We start from the raw sequence: 18,882 nt of genomic DNA on the forward strand, positions 1-18,882 counted from the left end.
CCTCCGCGCTCACACCAGGCCTGATTTACATCAGCCATCTGCGACCGCCGCGTCTCTTCATCCACATTCATTTATTCATGGTTTGCTTCAGTGTAAATACGGGTGAACCCCTCCAGTTACCAAAACACTACTTAGTGACTAGATCCAAAACTCTCGCTCTCTTCTACCTCCCCTTAAATCCCATCCTTTTGTTTCTTCCTAATGAAATTAAAGATTCCAGTATTTGCTCCTGTGGATCACTGTTTACATGTTTTTCCTTAGTGTGACTTCAGGTAACGTGACTAGTTTCATTGACTCTTCAGGTCCACATGTGATGAATTCAAAGTTTAAAGGCCACATTTTTGTGTAGCCAGCAAGAAGGTTAACTCAAAATTAGAGTCGTTTTTTTACTCTTAAGAAAAGTAACTTGAAATCTAGTGATGCGTCATAATTCAGAAGTGGCGTCCTGATGTTTCAATGAAGCAATCGCTTGAGAAGAGTGTGCCATCTAGTGGACTCTCATGACATTGACAAGTGCTTCATGAAGCTTCATTAGCTCTTAACTACTAGTAACATGAATTAAAATGCTGTTCATAATTTAAAAAATGTCTGAAAATGCGAAATAAGAGATTAACAATGTACAAGAGGGAGTGTCTTGCAAAGCCGCAATCTAAAGGCCAAAACTGGCCCACAGGTTGGGAGTTTGATTTCCCTGTTTGTGTAGAAAAATACTAATTTGATTTAGATTTAATTGGCTTCAAAGTTAAAGGGTTGGCTCACCCAAAATTCAAACTTCCCTCATTTTCTACTCACCCTCATGTTGAATAAACGTTGGGATTATTTTCAGAGTTATAGACAAAAATGTATGTTCATTTTAATAAAGCGACTGGAGCTTATATTGATCTTCGTCAAGAAATACTCTTAATAACATCCATATACCTCCATACTGCTCGTCAGTAACATCCATCTTTTATTGATGCCTCAACATGGAATTTTTCCAGAAAAATAAACAAAACTATATTTTCAGTTTGTGGCAGACGTTTAAAGAATAGTAAGTGGTCTAAACCAGAAGTACTCAAGAAGTACTCATCTCTGTAAATATCAGTTCCACATACAGTCAACACTGGAACCGTTCTCGGTATATACCCGGAGCACCTCTGGAGTGCTTCCTGTTTATATCGCTCTTTATTTAAACATATGCTACAAAGTGTAAAATAAAGACTTTTTTTCCGGAACAATTCTTCTCGTCGAGGCTTCAATACAAGAGGTACTGTACAGACGAGCAGTATGGAGGTATATGGATGTTTTATAGCATCTTTTTGGAAGATAAAGACGAAGACAACTGAGCTACAGTCGCTACATTAAAATGGAAAAAAAGCATTTTTGTCTATAACTCTACAAATGAACCGTTAAGTCTGAAAATAATCCTAACCCATCGTTGACATGAGTGTGAGTAGAAAATTTACCCTGTAAGTATACTTTGTATTATAAGTATAAGTGTTTACCGATTGTCCTAAGTATTTCCTTTTTTCAAGAGTACCAGCAACTAGCTTGGCCTCAAATGTGATACCCGTGCTTTAAATCAAAACAACGTTCTGTGCAAAGACCAATGATCATTTCAGCCTCATCTCAGGTCAAACTTTAAAATTTCTGCTTGCTTAAAGAAAATCCATCCTACCAGCTAAAGCAGTCCCTGAGTCCTACCTCATAAGGAGTTCATTGTTAAACAGCAGGATAGGGACTAGAACCTGTGACCTAGTGGACTGACAATAAAGATCTATTGCATTGCAAATTTATGCAAACGACACCTTCTCATCAGTTTTTATCTGAGGAGCTCATCCGTGGCCCAACATCTAAAATGTAATGGCAACTCTTTGACGAAAACTTCTTCCCTCAGCATTTTCCAACGACCATCTCTGAAAACCTGATGCTTCTTACTTTGTCTCCAAACTTTTCTACTCGCATCTGATACACTCATTTGTAATCTAAACCTCCATCACGACTTCCTGGAGCACCTGAGCGTCTTCAACTCAGACTCTTCTATCTCGACTTCTTCTCCATGTGTCAGAGTTTCTACATACTTCATTGCTGCTACTTTCATGGAGTCATCTTGGAATTGAATCCTGAATGTTTCTGCTGACACAACACTCCTGCACATATGGTGCGTTCAGGGAATGCATTTCTCAACTTAAGATTGTCAACAACCTTGTTATTCACCGATCAATTACTTTTCCCATTTTCCATTCCACACTTGCTTTTTTTGAAAATAGGTTTATAAGTAATGAATGAGAAACGGTTGACTTACGATATTACTTGGATATTACGATAAGAGGAGAGACGGGGAGGAACTTTTTTTAATTCCAAGTTGTTTTTAATATTATTAAATCTAAATTAAAAAACAAAATGGAGAAGGACCACAAAATACACTTCTGTGATTTGAAGGTTAAGGAGAGTAGTACTTAAATTAGATACAATTAAAAACATAATAGCTGAAATAAAATCATAACATATAAATCCATCTTATACACATTATAACAATATTCATAGTGATTTTGAGATATCGTTGCCAGTGTTCTCCAAAAATAAAACTATTGTCTGCCATTATTAAAGGTCAATGTTATACTTTCTACATTTATATCTATGCTTTTAGACACTTTTCTCCAAAGTGACTCACAACAGAAGAATTTACTATCCAGAGCTGAAGATCAGGAAGTGTCAAGGAAGACGTACAAACAAGTGCTAGGACGGGAGTTGCTCCCTGGAGATCTTAAGCTGTATCTTAAGAGCTTCTTAAGACATTCAGGGAGGCCTCTGTCCTCCCAGCGCTTGGTAGATCATTCCAGAAGACTCATGAGAAAACATTGATATATTGGCCAAAATAGTGCATTTTCAAAAAGTTTTTATCTAAAAAGAAATGTCATATAAAGTGTAATTTCATAATATAGATACATATATACACATCTGAATATATACTGCCACCTACAGGCGTGTGGTGAAACGACGACTCAGCAGTGAGCTGAAGGAAGTGCTCGAGCTTTCATCGCCAGCATCTAATGCGGGTTCATTAAAAAAGAAGCATTGCGCCATTAGAAGTCTGCTTGTGTTTGGCTTCGCTGTTAGCAGATCGATAATGTTATTTCTCTTCCCGTTAAATGTCACAAACTCCATCTGACGTCAGAGTGATCCATGGCTCTGAGCTCTTCTAGCAGCTCTGGATGTGAACTTGTTTTCTTGATGTCCTCATTCATGGTGCACTTCTAAACTTAGTCAAATGATTCAAAACAGTCGTAACGTACTTTCTTTATTTTTTTTAAGTAAATAGCTGCTTGTTTACGTCACAGATTCACCTGGTTTTTCACTGTCCCGCAGGTTTCAGAGACCCTTGTTGTGAGGAACGGAGACTTCCTGGTGCGGGACTCGCTGACCAGTGTGGGAGATTTTGTTCTCACGTGCCGGTGGGACAATGAGGTCGTGCATTTCAAGATCAGCAAAGTTCTCGTCAAGTCCACAGAAACCAAGGTATCAAGTCATCAACGAACACCTTTCATTTTTTCCATCTCGCAGGTTGCACTATGTGTGCTGTGGGGACACCTAGTGGTGGAATCTCAGATGGCAGGTTCAAATATTATTTTGGTCGTATTTATACAGCCCTCAACTGTTTTTGACTCATATAAACTTACTTTTTATTACTCCTATAAGTAGTTAAATTCTCAATATTGATGGTTCCTTTTTGTCTTTTAGTGGGTGTTTCATCTGTTGTTTATTAAACAAAATAAAGTAGAAGAAATGCTAATATTTACAAAACCACAGTACTTTTTAAATATGATGTTTATTAAATGAAACTATATAATAGTGTTTTTATCATTTTAAGACAAATTTAGGCAATTACAGTGGCTTTTACTTAATGCTTCTATAATTAGTATTAGAATTATTTTTACTTATTTTATTCTTTCTTTGATCTTCATGTCTATGGCTTGACGTCCCATAAGAACAGTCACAGTATATATTGTGTGTGGCCACATTTTTCCATCCCTGTTGTCGTTGAAAACTAGATTTATTAAAACAATGTTTGCATCAGTAGCTATCCTTCACCATTAAAAAAACCCATCTTGTAATGTATCCACTTTATTGATGCATTCATTTCTCCTCAAACCATCAACATATCCTCCAATAAATACTTTAACTCACTCCCTTCTTGATTAAGTTTGAAACCTGCTGACCCTCCGTACACGTCACGTACCAGAAACTGATTGTTCCGGGGTTTCCATTATTGCTTTGTTAGCAATTTCAAGGACTGCTGGCAAAGTTCCTGGAGCCACTTATCGTGTCAGGAAGCTAATAATGACTCTAAATGATCCTGGATGTCGTGACACATGACGACATGCAACACCACGTTGAAGCGGTTTAACGGCCTCGTGTTAACGCGTGATGGACCTTTGAAAATGTTGGTTGACCATCACACATCTCCACCCTTCCTTCCTCTCGTATCTCACATCTCTGCTCGCTCCACCGAGCAGGTTTAGATACGTGGAACATGCTGACGTGATAAACAAGAGTTTCCTTCTTGGCTTAAACGACTGCGTGTCTCGCAAAGACAGATTTCAGAGGAATTTTCAGGAAATGTTGATAATTTCACACGATAACCACAGTTTAGTGGCGTCTACCGCCACCTGCTGACCGGGAGAGATGATTGCTACACATTATTAAATGGTGCAGGGATCCATAAACTTTTTGATACCGCAGACAGGTTCGATGTCAGAACTTTATTCTCAAACCAACCTTCGAATTAACACAGTAGACATAAATTATAATCATGTTTTTTTCACTTGTTTATAGTTTTATTTTGTGAGTAAACATGCCTGAAACAAACATCTTGATGTGCCACAGGCTAATGTTACTTCAGAAAAAAATATCAAATTTCCAAAAAACAAAACACCTTTCCCACAGTATTTATCAAAAGAACAGTCTGTAACAGCATTATGTTTGTTCTCTGTTGACATCATCGTGCTGCAGTGGCCTTGTTCTACACAACAAAAATAAATCTTCACCGTGACCTTACATTTTACCGGCAGCCATCAATACTTTTAAAAGTAAGCTGGACTGTCGAGCGAGGAAACTTGGAGACCCCAATAAACTACAACAACATTGATAGCAGTGTTACAAATTGTTACATATTTCTGGCACATTAGGTCAATAAGTAAGTAAGTTATGGTTATTGGTAAAATAAATGTAGATTTGAATTAACCAATGGTGCCTCTCGAGCCCTGGATTAGCATCCTGTTCTGAAAAAAAAAAATTGCTACGTTTTTATTGAATGAAAATAAAAACTATTTAATCCTTAAACCAACCGTGATCAATAAAATTGTATATATCCAGGTATCGATAACATCTGTTTTTGGGGCGTGAGGCATTCCTCCCCTGGGGGGCGCTAGAGTACGCCAGAAAAAAAGAAACCAAAAATAGTCTAAACTTACATAGATACGTATTTAAAAGATTCAGTCAATTTCCAGTTTTTGTTTCGATATATTCACACAGATTAAATATAAATGTTAAAATTTGGGGAAAATGTAAAAAAACAAAAAAAAAAACATACTGTGATGTTTTAATATATATTTTAAAAGAAATATTTAAAAAAAAAAACATGCACAGTCGTGAGACATATCTTTAAAAATGTATTAATATATATTTTAAAACTGTATTTCAACATACACAGATTTTCAAATTACCGTTAAAAAAGTATTTAAACAAGGAGATGTTAAATATATCTTTAAAAATGTATCAATATATACTGTACTTTCTCAAATGTTATACAAATATGTTCAAATGAATACAAAATATGTTTAAAATATATATATTTAACGTTTGAGTATATTTCTAAAGTATTATTTGCATAGACAGATGTATCTTTCAAAATGTATTTATATATATAATATTTAATGTTAACATACAAAGATGTTCAAATAAATCTTTGCAAAATATGCTAAAAATAGATATACCCCAGACGTTCAAATATATCCCTAAAAAATTATTTAAAACATACTAAATGTTAAAATACATCTCCAAAATTGTATTAATAAATATTGAAAAATATGTTAACATACAAAGAAAGATGTTCAAATACAAATATTTTAAAAAAGAATAATAATCATAATAATAATCATGATAATAATCATCAAATATATCCTTAAAAAAAGCATACAAATGCAAATCTGAAAATGTGTTTTTAAAATATGTTTAAAAAAACATGTTATAATGTGAATAACAATTATTTATATATTATATATATATATATATATATATATAATTATTTTTTTTATTATCTGAGCACATACACTGATGAAGATGTTTTAAATAAAAGTTTTAGTTCTAGAACTTAATACTATATACATACATACAAACGTGTTTACATGGACAATATATACCAGCAAGTATAATAATAAAAAGGGAGGATGTTCGGCTGGTTTTGAGGCTCACTATCCTACAGTTCTTGAACCCGTGTCCTACAGAAATTATCCTAAATGGCTTCCTAACTTGAATTCCTGTCTTCCCAACCCAGGTCCATTATGTATTGGAGGCGGACAGCTTCGACTCGGTCCAGGAACTGGTGCGTTTCTACGTGGGTCAACGCAAACCCGTCTCTCAGTCGAGCGGCGTCCACATCTACTGTCCGGTCAGCAGGACTCTCCCGCTGCGTTACCTGGAGGCCACTTTCTCCCTGTCCCACAGCAAACATGGCTCCGCCTACTCGCCGTCCAGCCAGAGAGGAGCTTACATCAAGAGACGCAGCGTCACCATGACGGACGGACTGACCACAGAAAAGCTGATGCCTCACAGGTCAGTGTGTCGGGACGTCCAACCGGGGTCGATGCCGTAAAGTTGTCTTGAAGTAACTCCTGTACGTTATTTCCTCATCGCTCTCTGACACGCTCAGTGACTCAGATAGTCCCAGTCCAGCTGGGACGCCAGTGGCACCAGCAGAACCTGAGCTGGAACCTGTGCCTCAATCCAGGTTGTGTGTGTGTGACACCAGTTTTGAGCACCGACCTAGAGACTCACTCATGATTCCCACACACTCCTCTAACGTCTCACACCTTTTTGTGTTGACCACTGTAGAACCCCCGACTTGACCACTCAAGTTTTCATGTCACTGTTCGTGTTTTAAACTGTCGTTTAAAACCCGTCGTTTAAAACACCGGTCCTCGAAGAAGAAGCAGAAAATACGGCTGGAATATCAACTTAATGTTATACCACAAAGTGGATTTTGAACCACGTAAATAATCATTCTATAACTTCAAACATGCACATCTTCTGCTTCCTCTTCAAAGTCCAAAATGTGGCTTAAATTCATGAATAACAAAGAACATATTTAAACACGTTTTACCCTGAAAATCTTTTCTTGTGAACCAGATTTCCCCTCAGTTTTGATCCTCACTCCAGCTGGGCTGCATCATAAATAAACAACAAATGTAAAGATGATTTGCGTATTCAAATATGTTGAAAATTATTATTATTAAAAAATGTTTTAAATATAAATATAAGTATAAGTACCATAAGTATTTGTTGACCTTTATACCACAATATTTAAATATCTGAAGGTGACTTTTGTCGTTTTTTATATCTGTATTTAATTAATCGAGAAAAAAATCGAATGCAAAAAAAAGTTATAAAAGTAAATATTACAGGAAAAATGAACAGAAATAAAAACAACAAAATTTGTCTTTGATGAGAATCAATATTTCAATATCTGATCTTGTAGAATATATTGTCTTTTTGGTCGTATTTAATCCTTTAAGTAACATTTCTATAGCATAAAAAAGTTATGAAAGTAAATGTGATTATTATTTATAACATATACCGATGTATAAAAACCAAATTATATTTAAATATTAAATAATTCAATATTTAAATATCTGATAGTGACTAAGAGAATAAATATTGTAATATTTTGTCGTTTTTAAAATGTAATATGAATTTAATCCTCTAAAAAGAAATCCTAATTCATTAGTGTCATTGTCATTTAAAACACTGACTCACATTAAACGACAACATTTGTCTTTGAATTACATTTTTAAATATTTGATGGTGAATTTTGTATTTTATATTTTTTGTTCACCCGTATTTAATCATTCAAGAACAATATTGAATGTATACAAAAGTAAATGTTACAGAGCAAATGTGATAATTATTTAAAATAATTATTCAAAAGTAGAACAATAGAAGTGCGGCCCTGCTTCCTGTCATTAGACAAAGTGACATCATCACCTGCACCGCTTTGTGAAGGCCCCCCCCCGCCCCCCCACACTTGCTACCTAGTTCATGACCCGCCGTGAGCTGCTGTGCAGGGATTTTAACGTTTCCTGCTTCATGTGTTTCCAGTCCCTCGACCATCCACCACCATAAAGATGCCATGAGGAACTGTGCCATGAGCATGGACCAGATCCAGGAGTACCGGTGCCCCCTCTCACCTGTCGGAGAGACCCCCCTCTCCCCGGCGTACACGGCTAGTAAGTCCAAAGCTGAACTCCTATTTGTTTCATTCACTAAACAAGATTCTCTCTCAGTCACGAGGCACAGAACTCACTCGGGGGGGCGGGTCCTCGCCGTGGTTCCACCCTCTCCCGTGATGCGGCGCTCCAGTGACCCCCAGCTCAGCCCGTCCGGCGAGACCCCCCCTGAACACCCGGTGTTCACCTCCCACTCGGCGCACTCGTCGTCCGCCCGCCATCCCAGCTTCCAATCGCATTCCTCGGAAACGGGAGGGAGCTACTGCGACCTCAGACCGGCCGGACCCCCGAAACCTCCGACCAAAGGCTACGTGGAGAGGTTGCGACTGGAAGAGGGCAAGAAAGAGGGGTCGAAGGAAGAAGGAGAGGGGATGTTCAGCGCCCCACTGGTGGAGACCTCGTCCTTGTTCAGGCCTTCAAAGTATGCAGTCATTCAGTGCTTTTGTCCTGTTTTGATTAATTTCTCAACATCATCTTAACCTTCAAATTTACTGTCGACTATGATGACGTTCAAAATTACCATCTGGATCCACTTTTTGTTTTAATTAACTTTATATGGAAGAGAAGAAACTCTCTTCGCTCCGGCTGTGAATGTTGTGCCACAAAGTTACAGAATAGTTTTGAATTATGGAAGTATAAACATATATATCAATGCCTTTACAATATTCAATGAGTTAAATTAATTTTATTTTAAATAATTTAATTAATTTCTAAATTGAAAGGTGGTATTTGTTTTATTCAATATTTGAATTATCACATTGAGTTTAATATTCTAATTCCAATAATTCATATATACATTTCCTAAAAGCCTTATCAATTAAATGTAAACGCTTTAAAAATATATATATATATATTTATAATATTCTAATTCCAATAATTCATATATAAATTTCCTAAATGCCATATCAATTAAATTTAAACGCTTTCAAAAATATATTTATTTTCAAAATGTTTAAAAATAAATAATATAATATAATAAATAAATATTAAAATAAAATAAAAAGCTTTCAATATGCTTCATAAATTATTGAATTAAAGTTTTCAATAAAAAGGAATTCAAACTTCCAGTATAGATACTATGTCAGGAGTTTGGAGTCTGTAAACTGAGCTCCGGGTTTCATCTCAGCCCATTAAAACAAAAGGTAATCACAAAATACAAACTCCAAAACGTGGCAAAAAACTAAACGTGTCCACACACGAAAAAAAGGAGGTACAGGAATTTGGAAGGGAAGCAGGCGTGGACAACTCAATGAAGATCAAGAACTCACGTTGGAACTTAGGATGCTGACAACGTCGTAATAAAACAGTCCATCAAAAACAGTAGAACGATCCAGGAACAACGAGGGAGACAAACCTAGTTCAGGAGACGAAATACTTCTTCCGAATGGGAAGAACCCGCCAATCAATCAGCCTGTCAAAGCAAGGGCATCATAGATAGTTAACATGACATACTATTGAATTCAATTATTCAAAAAAATAATTTACAGCTTTAAAAAACGCATGTAAAGAATAAGCAATCGATTCAAATCAACATTTTAAATGTCGGCACTTATTTACTTCCTTAGCGAACCCATTGCTATTGTTACCAATGCTTTAAAAACGTTGAATTACAGTGTCTTACTACATCTTTTTATACACTTTTTTATGATAAACTAAACTAAACTGAGCGACTACAACAGATAAACATTTTGATATTTGATCAAAAGCAAAATAAGGTGTTTTTTTTTTTTAAATGGAAATAGAAACAATTTATGTTTAAAATCATTGAGCAGCTGAGTGGCCTGAAGAATCTTACCCTCAGACACACATGAGAAGAGAGACTCTGTATGGATCCTGGTCCTCAGCGTGATCTCATGGACGCAAACGTCTCCTCCCTCAGGTACGAGTCGTGCATCATGCCGGCCGATAACAAACCTCTAGAGATGTCGGTGCTGAAGAAGGTGAAGGAGCTGCTGGCGGAGGTGGACGCTCGCGCCGCAGCCAAACACATCACCATGTTGGACTGCACGGTACACAACCTCACACACACACACAACACACACAAGTGTGGAGGTAACACAATAAAGACACACTTGTCTTCCACAGGTGGCGAGAATATTAGGCGTGTCGTGTGACATGCAAAGGATGATGGGAGTTTCCTCAGGGCTGGAGTTGCTGACGCTTCCGCATGGACACCAACTGAGACTGGACCTGCTGGAAAGGTAGACGCATCTATCGATCATTGAACTAGTTTGACTCTAGTTTAATTCAATTGTGTTTTTAGATTATAGTTGACTAGACATATTCAAATGTCTTTGTCTGTCTTGAACTGAAGAAAATAATAGCTCAAAATCATAATGAAAAATGTTACAAATTAATATGTAAAGTAGCTTTTTTTATATTTTCATACACTCTGCATGACCTTATAGCAAGAGCAAGTTATTCTAACAATTCTAAAGTCTTTTCTGACCAGTTGAGCAAACATGCTATGTTAGCATGCTAGCTATGATAACAACATTTTGGTGCGTTTTAACCAGTTAATGTAGCCATTGTTTTATCATCTGCAATGTTCAAGTCATGTCCTTATGAACACAAATAAGTCTGTAGTCAACACTTAAACTAAACTAAATTCTTTAAGATGGTTTTACTCAATGTTGCTATTGCTATGTTTGCCTACCATGCTAGCATTATAGCATTGTCTAAGCATTTAGTTAGCAGTGCAGTTAGCTCAGCGGTAGCTTAGTATGGAAAGGCAATGTGTCAATTTCCTATGTTTATTTTTACTTAAGCAAAAGTGAAATAACCATTCTAAATATATATTTGAGAAAAGCAAAACAAATTAATGTAAAGTTTGAATTCAACTGCTGATGTTAAAGGGTTCTCGTGTGTAGTGGATAAATGTCAAGATATACATCAAAATCTAGGTGTTATTTAAACATAATTAAACATAAGATAATATAATGTTGTAATATATGAAAACATGCATGCGAAAAAAAACAGTCACTTAAATATGGCTAAATTAAAAATGGGCTTCATTAACTTCAGCAGAATAAAATCAGGTCTCCTTCCCGTTTCTCATTGAAGTCTACTTTTAGTAGTCTTTTTTTTTTTTTTTTAATAATTTTTTTTTTCTCGTAGCATGAGCTAGTGGAAGTCATAGACCGGCATTGTCTGTAACTCATCTGAATTTAGTTTCCAGTTTTAACAGACCAACACAATGATGTTTTCATTAAGATTTCCCTCATAAACATTGACCTTGTCGAGCAGGTTCTACACCATGTCCATCATGATGGCCGTGGACCTCCTGGGCTGCACCGGGAGCACCGAGGAGCGAGCGGTGCTGCTGCACAAGACCATCCAGCTGGCAGCGGAATTGAAAAGTAACCTGGGAAATATGTTTGGCTTCGCTGCAGTGATGAGGGCGCTGGAGCTGCCACAGGTAATTCAAGATATCTTCACTTTACTCAAAAACATGTTTTTTCTAAAAAATGTTTCCCTGCTTCAGATTTCCCGGCTCGAGCAGACGTGGGTGGCGTTACGACAGAGACACACAGAGGGCGCTATTCTCTACGAAAAGAAGCTAAAACCCTTTCTTAAGAACTTAAATGATGGCAAAGGTACGAGAAAAAAAAGTTTGCTTTTTTTGTTGCTTTTACTCAACATCAGCTTCTATTTTTTTTAGAGTCCAGCCCTCTCTCCAACACCACCTTCCCCCACATCATCCCCGTCCTGTCGCTGCTGGAGCGAGGGCTGTCGCTCGGGGAGACGCTGGAGGCCTGGGAGAGTGCGGAGGTTGGGGTGGATGTTGTCATGCACCACCTAGAGGCGGCGCGTACCATTGCACATCACAGCGAAATCTACAGAAGCAACACAGAGACCAAACTGCAGGGTAAGAATTAAGATTCTGTTAACTATTGTCTTAATAATCTTTGATTATTTGGTTGTTTATTAATGCTAAGTAAATGGTCACTGATGTGACTTGTGTGTGATGATGCATGTTGACTGTATTGATCACTAATCGCTCCCTGTTGACTCACAGTTTGAGGCCATTACTGCTTTATTGAACAGCCTGTCGATGGCTCACAGTACACATGTTCCTGATATCTTGTTATCGATCGCACAGACTTTAGTCAGCTTCTTCAGTTGAAGTTTTTTCAACAGGTTTTTGATAACACTTTATGGCGTGTAGTTCTTGTTGATATACGTTTTTTTTGTTGTAATAACCACTGTTGGCCAAGTAACTTAATTCTCTATCTATTACTCCCATTTAGAAAGATTTAGTTGCATTACAATATTAGTGTCTTTAAAGTGTAAGGAGTTGTATAGCGTTTACAAAAGTATTGTTTTTATGTTTAAATACAGCAACATAATTATGGCCTACAACACAATAATATTTTGACATAGCTACTGTACGTTTTGACATATAAGAGATGAATTCAATTGAGCATATTATTCTTATTGTTGTTTTTTGCAACCTCTATTCATACATGGATGAGAGGAGAGGTGTGGTTGTGGATAGGGAGTGGGAAAAAAGCTAAAAAAAATGAACTAATAATATATACAACCCTTTTTACATTTTTCTTTGTTGTCTCTTCACAGTGAATTATAACAAATTTGACAGCTAGCGCTTCATCAAAAAATCAAAAACAAGTTTTTAGTTCAAAAGAAAAAGTGACAACACAGACGAAACAAAGAGTAAATATCATATTTTATTGAGACGGAAAGTTGCATGAAGTTCTTTTTTATTGAATCAAAGTGATTTGATCTACCGTCAGACTTCAAATAAAAATAGATGAACAGATGTAGCCACTAACAATGTTGTTAAAACGTACTCTTCAGTCTCAATACATTGAAACTCCTTGAAGCACCAAACAAAGTTGCTTTTTTATATGGAACACATGAATAAACTCAGTCGTGGGTGATATTTACACTACTGGATTACAGTGAAAATAAATGCATAACAGAAATAAGTTATATAATAATAACCAGTAATAACCACCATGTTGATCCACTTTCACGATCCCTTCGATTGACTCTGTCCTCTTCAGGTTTCCAGGCTCGGTCAGAAGTCCACGAGATCTTCCAGACAGAGTTCCAGATGCGTCTCCTGTGGGGGAGCCGCGGCTCGGAGGGCAGCCAGCTGGAGCGCTACGACAAGTTCGACAAGGTCCTGACGGCGCTGTCGCACAAGCTTGAGCCTCCGGTGCGTCACAGCGAGCTATAGCACCCACCAAAGACCCGCTGTTGTCGCGTGACCCATCCTGGGGGGGGATCAAGTGTTGAGGGGACTTTGAAGAGGCAGCTAGAGGAGGAGAGAAGCTCACTTTGTGGACAGGACGGTGGTCAACCCTCAGCCCCCCATGATTCATAGCAGCCGCTGTCACACTCTGTAGTCAAACATGTGAGCGTGTGAACATTCCTCTTTTTTATCCTTTCTTTTATGTCCTATTTATTTGAAAAAAAAATGTTTTGTTGATTTCTTATGAATCATGTGCAACACATTTTCAACAGTAAGAAATATTGTTTTTGCTGGACAAGAATGGATCTTCAGTGAATCCGGACATTCGTAATAAACCTCATTACTGATCTATTGTCAGATACAGTAGCTCTTACCCCTGTTCAATATATACATGTTTGTGTTTTTACTCAAACTGGATTTAAAAATGTGATAAAATGAATCTTCCTGCAAGTTTAACAGTTCACTTAATGTACACAAAATACCTCTCTTGATCCATAAATGAAATCACTTTTTTGATTGGCTGAAATGTACATGTTAATTTATCTTAACTGAACATGCCTGACCTCATTCATGAGCGTCATCCTTCTGTCTTGATGGATCAACAGTAACATCAATTCAATCTTATCGTCAACGAAACCTGATGTTTTTAGGTAGTTATGGATCGTTAAGAAGTGAAACCAATGTTTGAAGACGACAAAACTGTCTTCAGGAGGCTCAGATATTATTCATAAATGAAGTCAACAAATCCATTTTATTTCTCCTCAATTTGTTCTGAAATATTTTCTTAAAATTCAAAATACTTTTCCGAGTCTGTTCTGGGTTTTTAATTTAGACAATCGTATTCTGGAATTTGAAAAAGTCATATTTATGGCTATCACCATCATTTCACGTCGGCCAGTAAAAAGCATTCCTCTCATTGAAGTCCCACAATGCACTGCAACAGTTGAAGCTAACTGTTATTAAAGCAGAATTTGTATTCCCTAATAATGTGTTCAGTAAGTGCTGATGCTAGACAACTCTGAGAGCTTTTTGTATTCAATATAAATCAAGATGAGACGAAGCTCTGCAAATATTAAAACACAAGAAACAACCTTTCCTCTAAAATCCACATTAAAATAAAAGATATTGTGTATAAGATCATCCTCCATGCAAACTCTTTTCATTTCTGATCTTCCTGAAGGGAGAAGAAGCCAGTTCAATCATCGGTAACCTTTTATACTTGTGTTTTTGGAGAGGAGGACGGAGCCTGCTGGTTTAGGTGGAGGAAAAAGGTTGTTTTGTATTATTATTTTTATCTTGTACAGGCAGCACGGTGTAGGTTTTCTTTTGGACGACAAACCAAATGATTGTGACCTGAAAATAATTTAAAACTGTTTCCATGTTTTTTTACATACTGTACATATTGTTTATTCACATTTTTTCAAATAAAATGATTGCTTGTGTCAGAACATATCTTTTTTTCCCCGTAATTTCACTTGAAAATGTTTACTTTGTAAAATTGACACATGATATTCTGAAAACATATTCTGATTTATAAATTTAAAAGACGTGTTTCGGACTTGGAGAAATCCACGTTTTTTCTATTGATATTGAAATATTGTAATATTATTTTACTTTTAAATAAGAATTCCGTTTTTAGCTATATCATTTCGGTCATATTTAGTTATTTTAATTTACAATTTGAATGATTCTATTTTCCTTGATTTTCCTTGATTTTCCTTGATTGATCCTTGATTTTCTGGAACTACTGTTGTGTTATCAGTTTTATCTTGACCTTTAAAGTATATACTTTATTGAATATTGTTTTGATTGTTTAAGTGCTATGTGACCCTGGTCTGGAAAAGCGCTATACAAATAAAAAATACTTAGTTACTTACTTACTATTACTGTATAACCAGCCTGTAACTTTAAAGTTCTCATTAATTAACCTAAAGCCTCGAATATAAAAAGCTGATACCTGAGTATTTTATGACGTCATCATAATACTAGATGCCAGATTCTCATTTACATTTATGCGATTGTTTTATGTGACGACCAGGTATAACTCCTGCATTACATCATTCTGGGCGGTAGAGGGCGGCATCGAACCTTCTGGTGTTTGTCAGATCTCTTTGGCCTCTTCAGGAACCTGTGATGAACGTTTTATCTTTTTTATTCTTTCATTAAAACACACATGTTACCTGATCTGTTCCACGAGACGACATTTTTTTTAAAATCAGATTTAAAGCCAATTCACTTTTTAAAATCCACACAGGAGAGTCGTTTGCGCAGCTTCTACTTTCTTAACCACTTTTTAAAAATGTAACTCTATAAAATAACAAGCAAATCATAACACAAAACCGTCATATTGAAAGCTAAGTAGGAAAATATATATATTTTTAAATATATTTTCTGTTAAATATCTTTAGTTTTGAAACCCCCCAAAAAACAGTTTGAACAGAAATGATTTTTATTTCAATTTATTTTGACTTTTATTGGGATTTGTTGCATCCGCCAAAGAACATACGTGCCGCTCACATGTGCTCTCATCTTGTCAGATGTGTTCTGACGTCTCCGGGAGGTGAAGACAGATGGAGTGTGTGTGAGTGTGTGTGTGGCTGCACAGATGTGTTGCTCTTGCACCCCCCACTCCTGCTGCAGCATCAGTGTGGACTGCAGCTGTTACCGATGGGTGGTCAAGTTTACTCCAGGTGAAATAATTCCCACAAATGAGAAATTATGTAGATGATCATTGATTAAGGAGAAAAAAAAAAAAAAAGAATGCTGAGTTTCATGGAAAGAGACAATGTGTCGGCCTGTAATCTGCCACACAGGAGAGAGAAGATGATTCCCTCCGCCTTTGTCTTCCTCCACATACAGTCCACAGGCGGAACATGTCATGGATGTAATCTCTAAGAGGATTCTCCCTGCTTGCTATCATGAAACATGTTAATTTCAGCTCTTTATGTTCCTCATTGAAACAGACCCAGGATCTGCCTGCAGGCCCCGCCAGACAGCCAGCGTGCCCCGCCATCCAACCGTCATCAATTCACCCCTAATCTCTGCCCCCAACTCTTTTATAGCTAATCCATTGTGTTGGTCATTGTCATCTGATCATGTGTGACCCAAGGCCCCTCTGGATGTGCTGCAGCCCACCTCTGACTTCTGCTGTCCAGCTGCATCGTCATACAAACACTAGATATATATATTTGCACCTCCTCGGGTCCTCGCTTTGTCGACCGCAGAAGCGACAACATCTGTAGAATAATAGCAATTACACACGTATAAAACACACCAAAGATATTCAACAATCTCTTTAGGCCAAAAGAAAATTTCATTAGGGTTAAGTTTTCTTTTCTAACACAATTGATACTTTTTTCAATGTCATTTATTTATAGTGTGCATTAACGTGGACGTGGGGTAACAATTTTATTCTAAGATTATTAAATCAATTGTGAAAATGTAACTTGATTTAGTAGATTAGATTATTAGATTCACCAAATATAAACCTGCATTTCTATTTATTATATGAATCAGGGAATTTCAAATAATCACATCCGTATTTTTTGAATTAAAACGTTTTAAATATGATAAAAACAGTAAATAAAAGTAAATATGCTGTGATAATATGAATCAGTGTCACTAAATATATTAGAGGGAAGCATTGAATGCGTCAAAATAAAGATAACAAAACTAAAAAATACTTACATAAGTTAATATAATTACAAATATACAAGCATCTACAATAAGTTAAGGTGAAGGCCTTTTTACCAAATATATATAAAAATCAATATTGGTGAAGAAATCAACAAATGGCCTGAAGATACATTTTAAAATACAAGTTTGATCATAATTACATTTAAAAAAAGGATGAAAGCTGGTCTATAATATATATAAATATCCTGTGTTGTTGACCTTTTAAGTTTATATTTTATTGGGTATTGTTTTTATTGTTTAAGCGGCTTGTGACCCTGGTCTAGAAAAGCGCTTTATAAATATTACTTACTTACTTCTTTAAATGATTATTGAAATCAGCGTTAGCTTAGCATCAACTATAATATATGCCTTTAAGGCTGATAACTCCTGGTTTAGCTGAACAGTTGTTATTTATTCTTTATGATAAATAAAGTATAACCAGTGTTGACGGAGAGTAAACATGGTGGTTCGGATTTATTTTCTACAGAAGATCCTGCTGAAGGCTGAATAGCAATTCACTAGCACAAGATGCTACACTTACAATGTGTTTGCGCTGTTTAGTTAAGACTATTTATATAATAAAATAAGATAAAATATACAGATTTTTGAGACTGGAGATAATGTATGCATGGGTGAAGGAAGTCACCTTTTCTGGAGCATTTTTATTTCAATCATATTTACATTTTTTATCAACAAGAAAACAACAGTTTTTGGGTCCTTAGGCAATAAGAAATAAGATCTTATAATCGTCATCTTCTGCTCCTGGTGGTTCTCTATGGTTCCACTCTGGTTTTGGAATGTGTCGTAACAAGTGAGGCAGCCACGCGGCAAAACACGGCGGTGACATACCATCTATAAGCTGTTTATAAGGCTCATTGTGGACTAACAAACGTGACGTAACGGCCGGCGACGAGGTGACGCTAACTCGCAGTGTAACCATGAAAGTGTTAACACACTCCCGCCTCATGTCCGGGCCCTCGGCCTCCCTCTGAGCTCCCTCAATAACCATCGCAAATGGCGAGGACACGTCTCATCGCGGCGGCCATCATGTCTTCATTCAAAACTTCGGCTGATGCCGCATCTAGAGAGGTCCCCTTGATTTCCCGCCTCACGCGTCCCTCCATCACCCCCTCCAGGCCCCTGGTCCATCAGTCTATCTGCCCCGGCACTGACTCCTCATTACCACATGAATGAGCGAGGAAGGGCCCGTGTAGGTTTGGACGCCAACAGAAGGCAGCGGATTTGCAATTCAAACCTCTGACTGACCCTCTTCCTCCCCCACATGGGGCTGGAGGTGTCAGCATTATGCCGGATCATGTATGTACAGAAGTGGGGGGGGGATCAATGTGGAGCCTCACGTTGTGACTGTTGCGGCGCCACATGAACACCCACACTCACTAATAGTCACATTTAAATCTCTTTTATATTTTTTGTAAAATTTTTCTAAATAAAGAGGTGTTTACTTTGTGAATTTGATAAAATACGCTTTTTGGGTGGAATTTAAAC

General features: G+C 36.9%; 1 protein-coding gene across 3 annotated transcripts in view; it reads left to right on the plus strand.

The window, feature by feature from the left end:
- sh2d3ca (SH2 domain containing 3Ca) overlaps positions 1-15,145 on the plus strand; it is a 68,931-nt gene extending 53,786 nt beyond the window's left edge. For 2 of the 3 annotated variants that reach the window (XM_087791302.1, XM_087791304.1), the window contains 11 exons: positions 3,349-3,498; positions 6,536-6,813; positions 6,911-6,988; positions 8,356-8,483; positions 8,541-8,904; positions 10,363-10,492; positions 10,569-10,684; positions 11,730-11,901; positions 11,968-12,079; positions 12,145-12,351; positions 13,511-15,145. In XM_087791302.1, coding sequence (XP_087647428.1) covers positions 3,349-3,498; positions 6,536-6,813; positions 6,911-6,988; positions 8,356-8,483; positions 8,541-8,904; positions 10,363-10,492; positions 10,569-10,684; positions 11,730-11,901; positions 11,968-12,079; positions 12,145-12,351; positions 13,511-13,686 — 1,911 coding nt within the window. In that variant the 3' untranslated portion in view covers positions 13,687-15,145. The remainder of the gene's footprint in view (positions 1-3,348; positions 3,499-6,535; positions 6,814-6,910; positions 6,989-8,355; positions 8,484-8,540; positions 8,905-10,362; positions 10,493-10,568; positions 10,685-11,729; positions 11,902-11,967; positions 12,080-12,144; positions 12,352-13,510) is intronic. The other variant, XM_087791303.1, reaches the window with a different exon arrangement.
- Positions 15,146-18,882: the final 3,737 nt, after the last annotated feature.

Source organism: Callionymus lyra, chromosome 5 (assembly GCF_982586985.1).
Source record: "Callionymus lyra chromosome 5, fCalLyr1.hap1.1, whole genome shotgun sequence".
Classification (NCBI taxonomy): domain Eukaryota; kingdom Metazoa; phylum Chordata; class Actinopteri; order Syngnathiformes; family Callionymidae; genus Callionymus; species Callionymus lyra.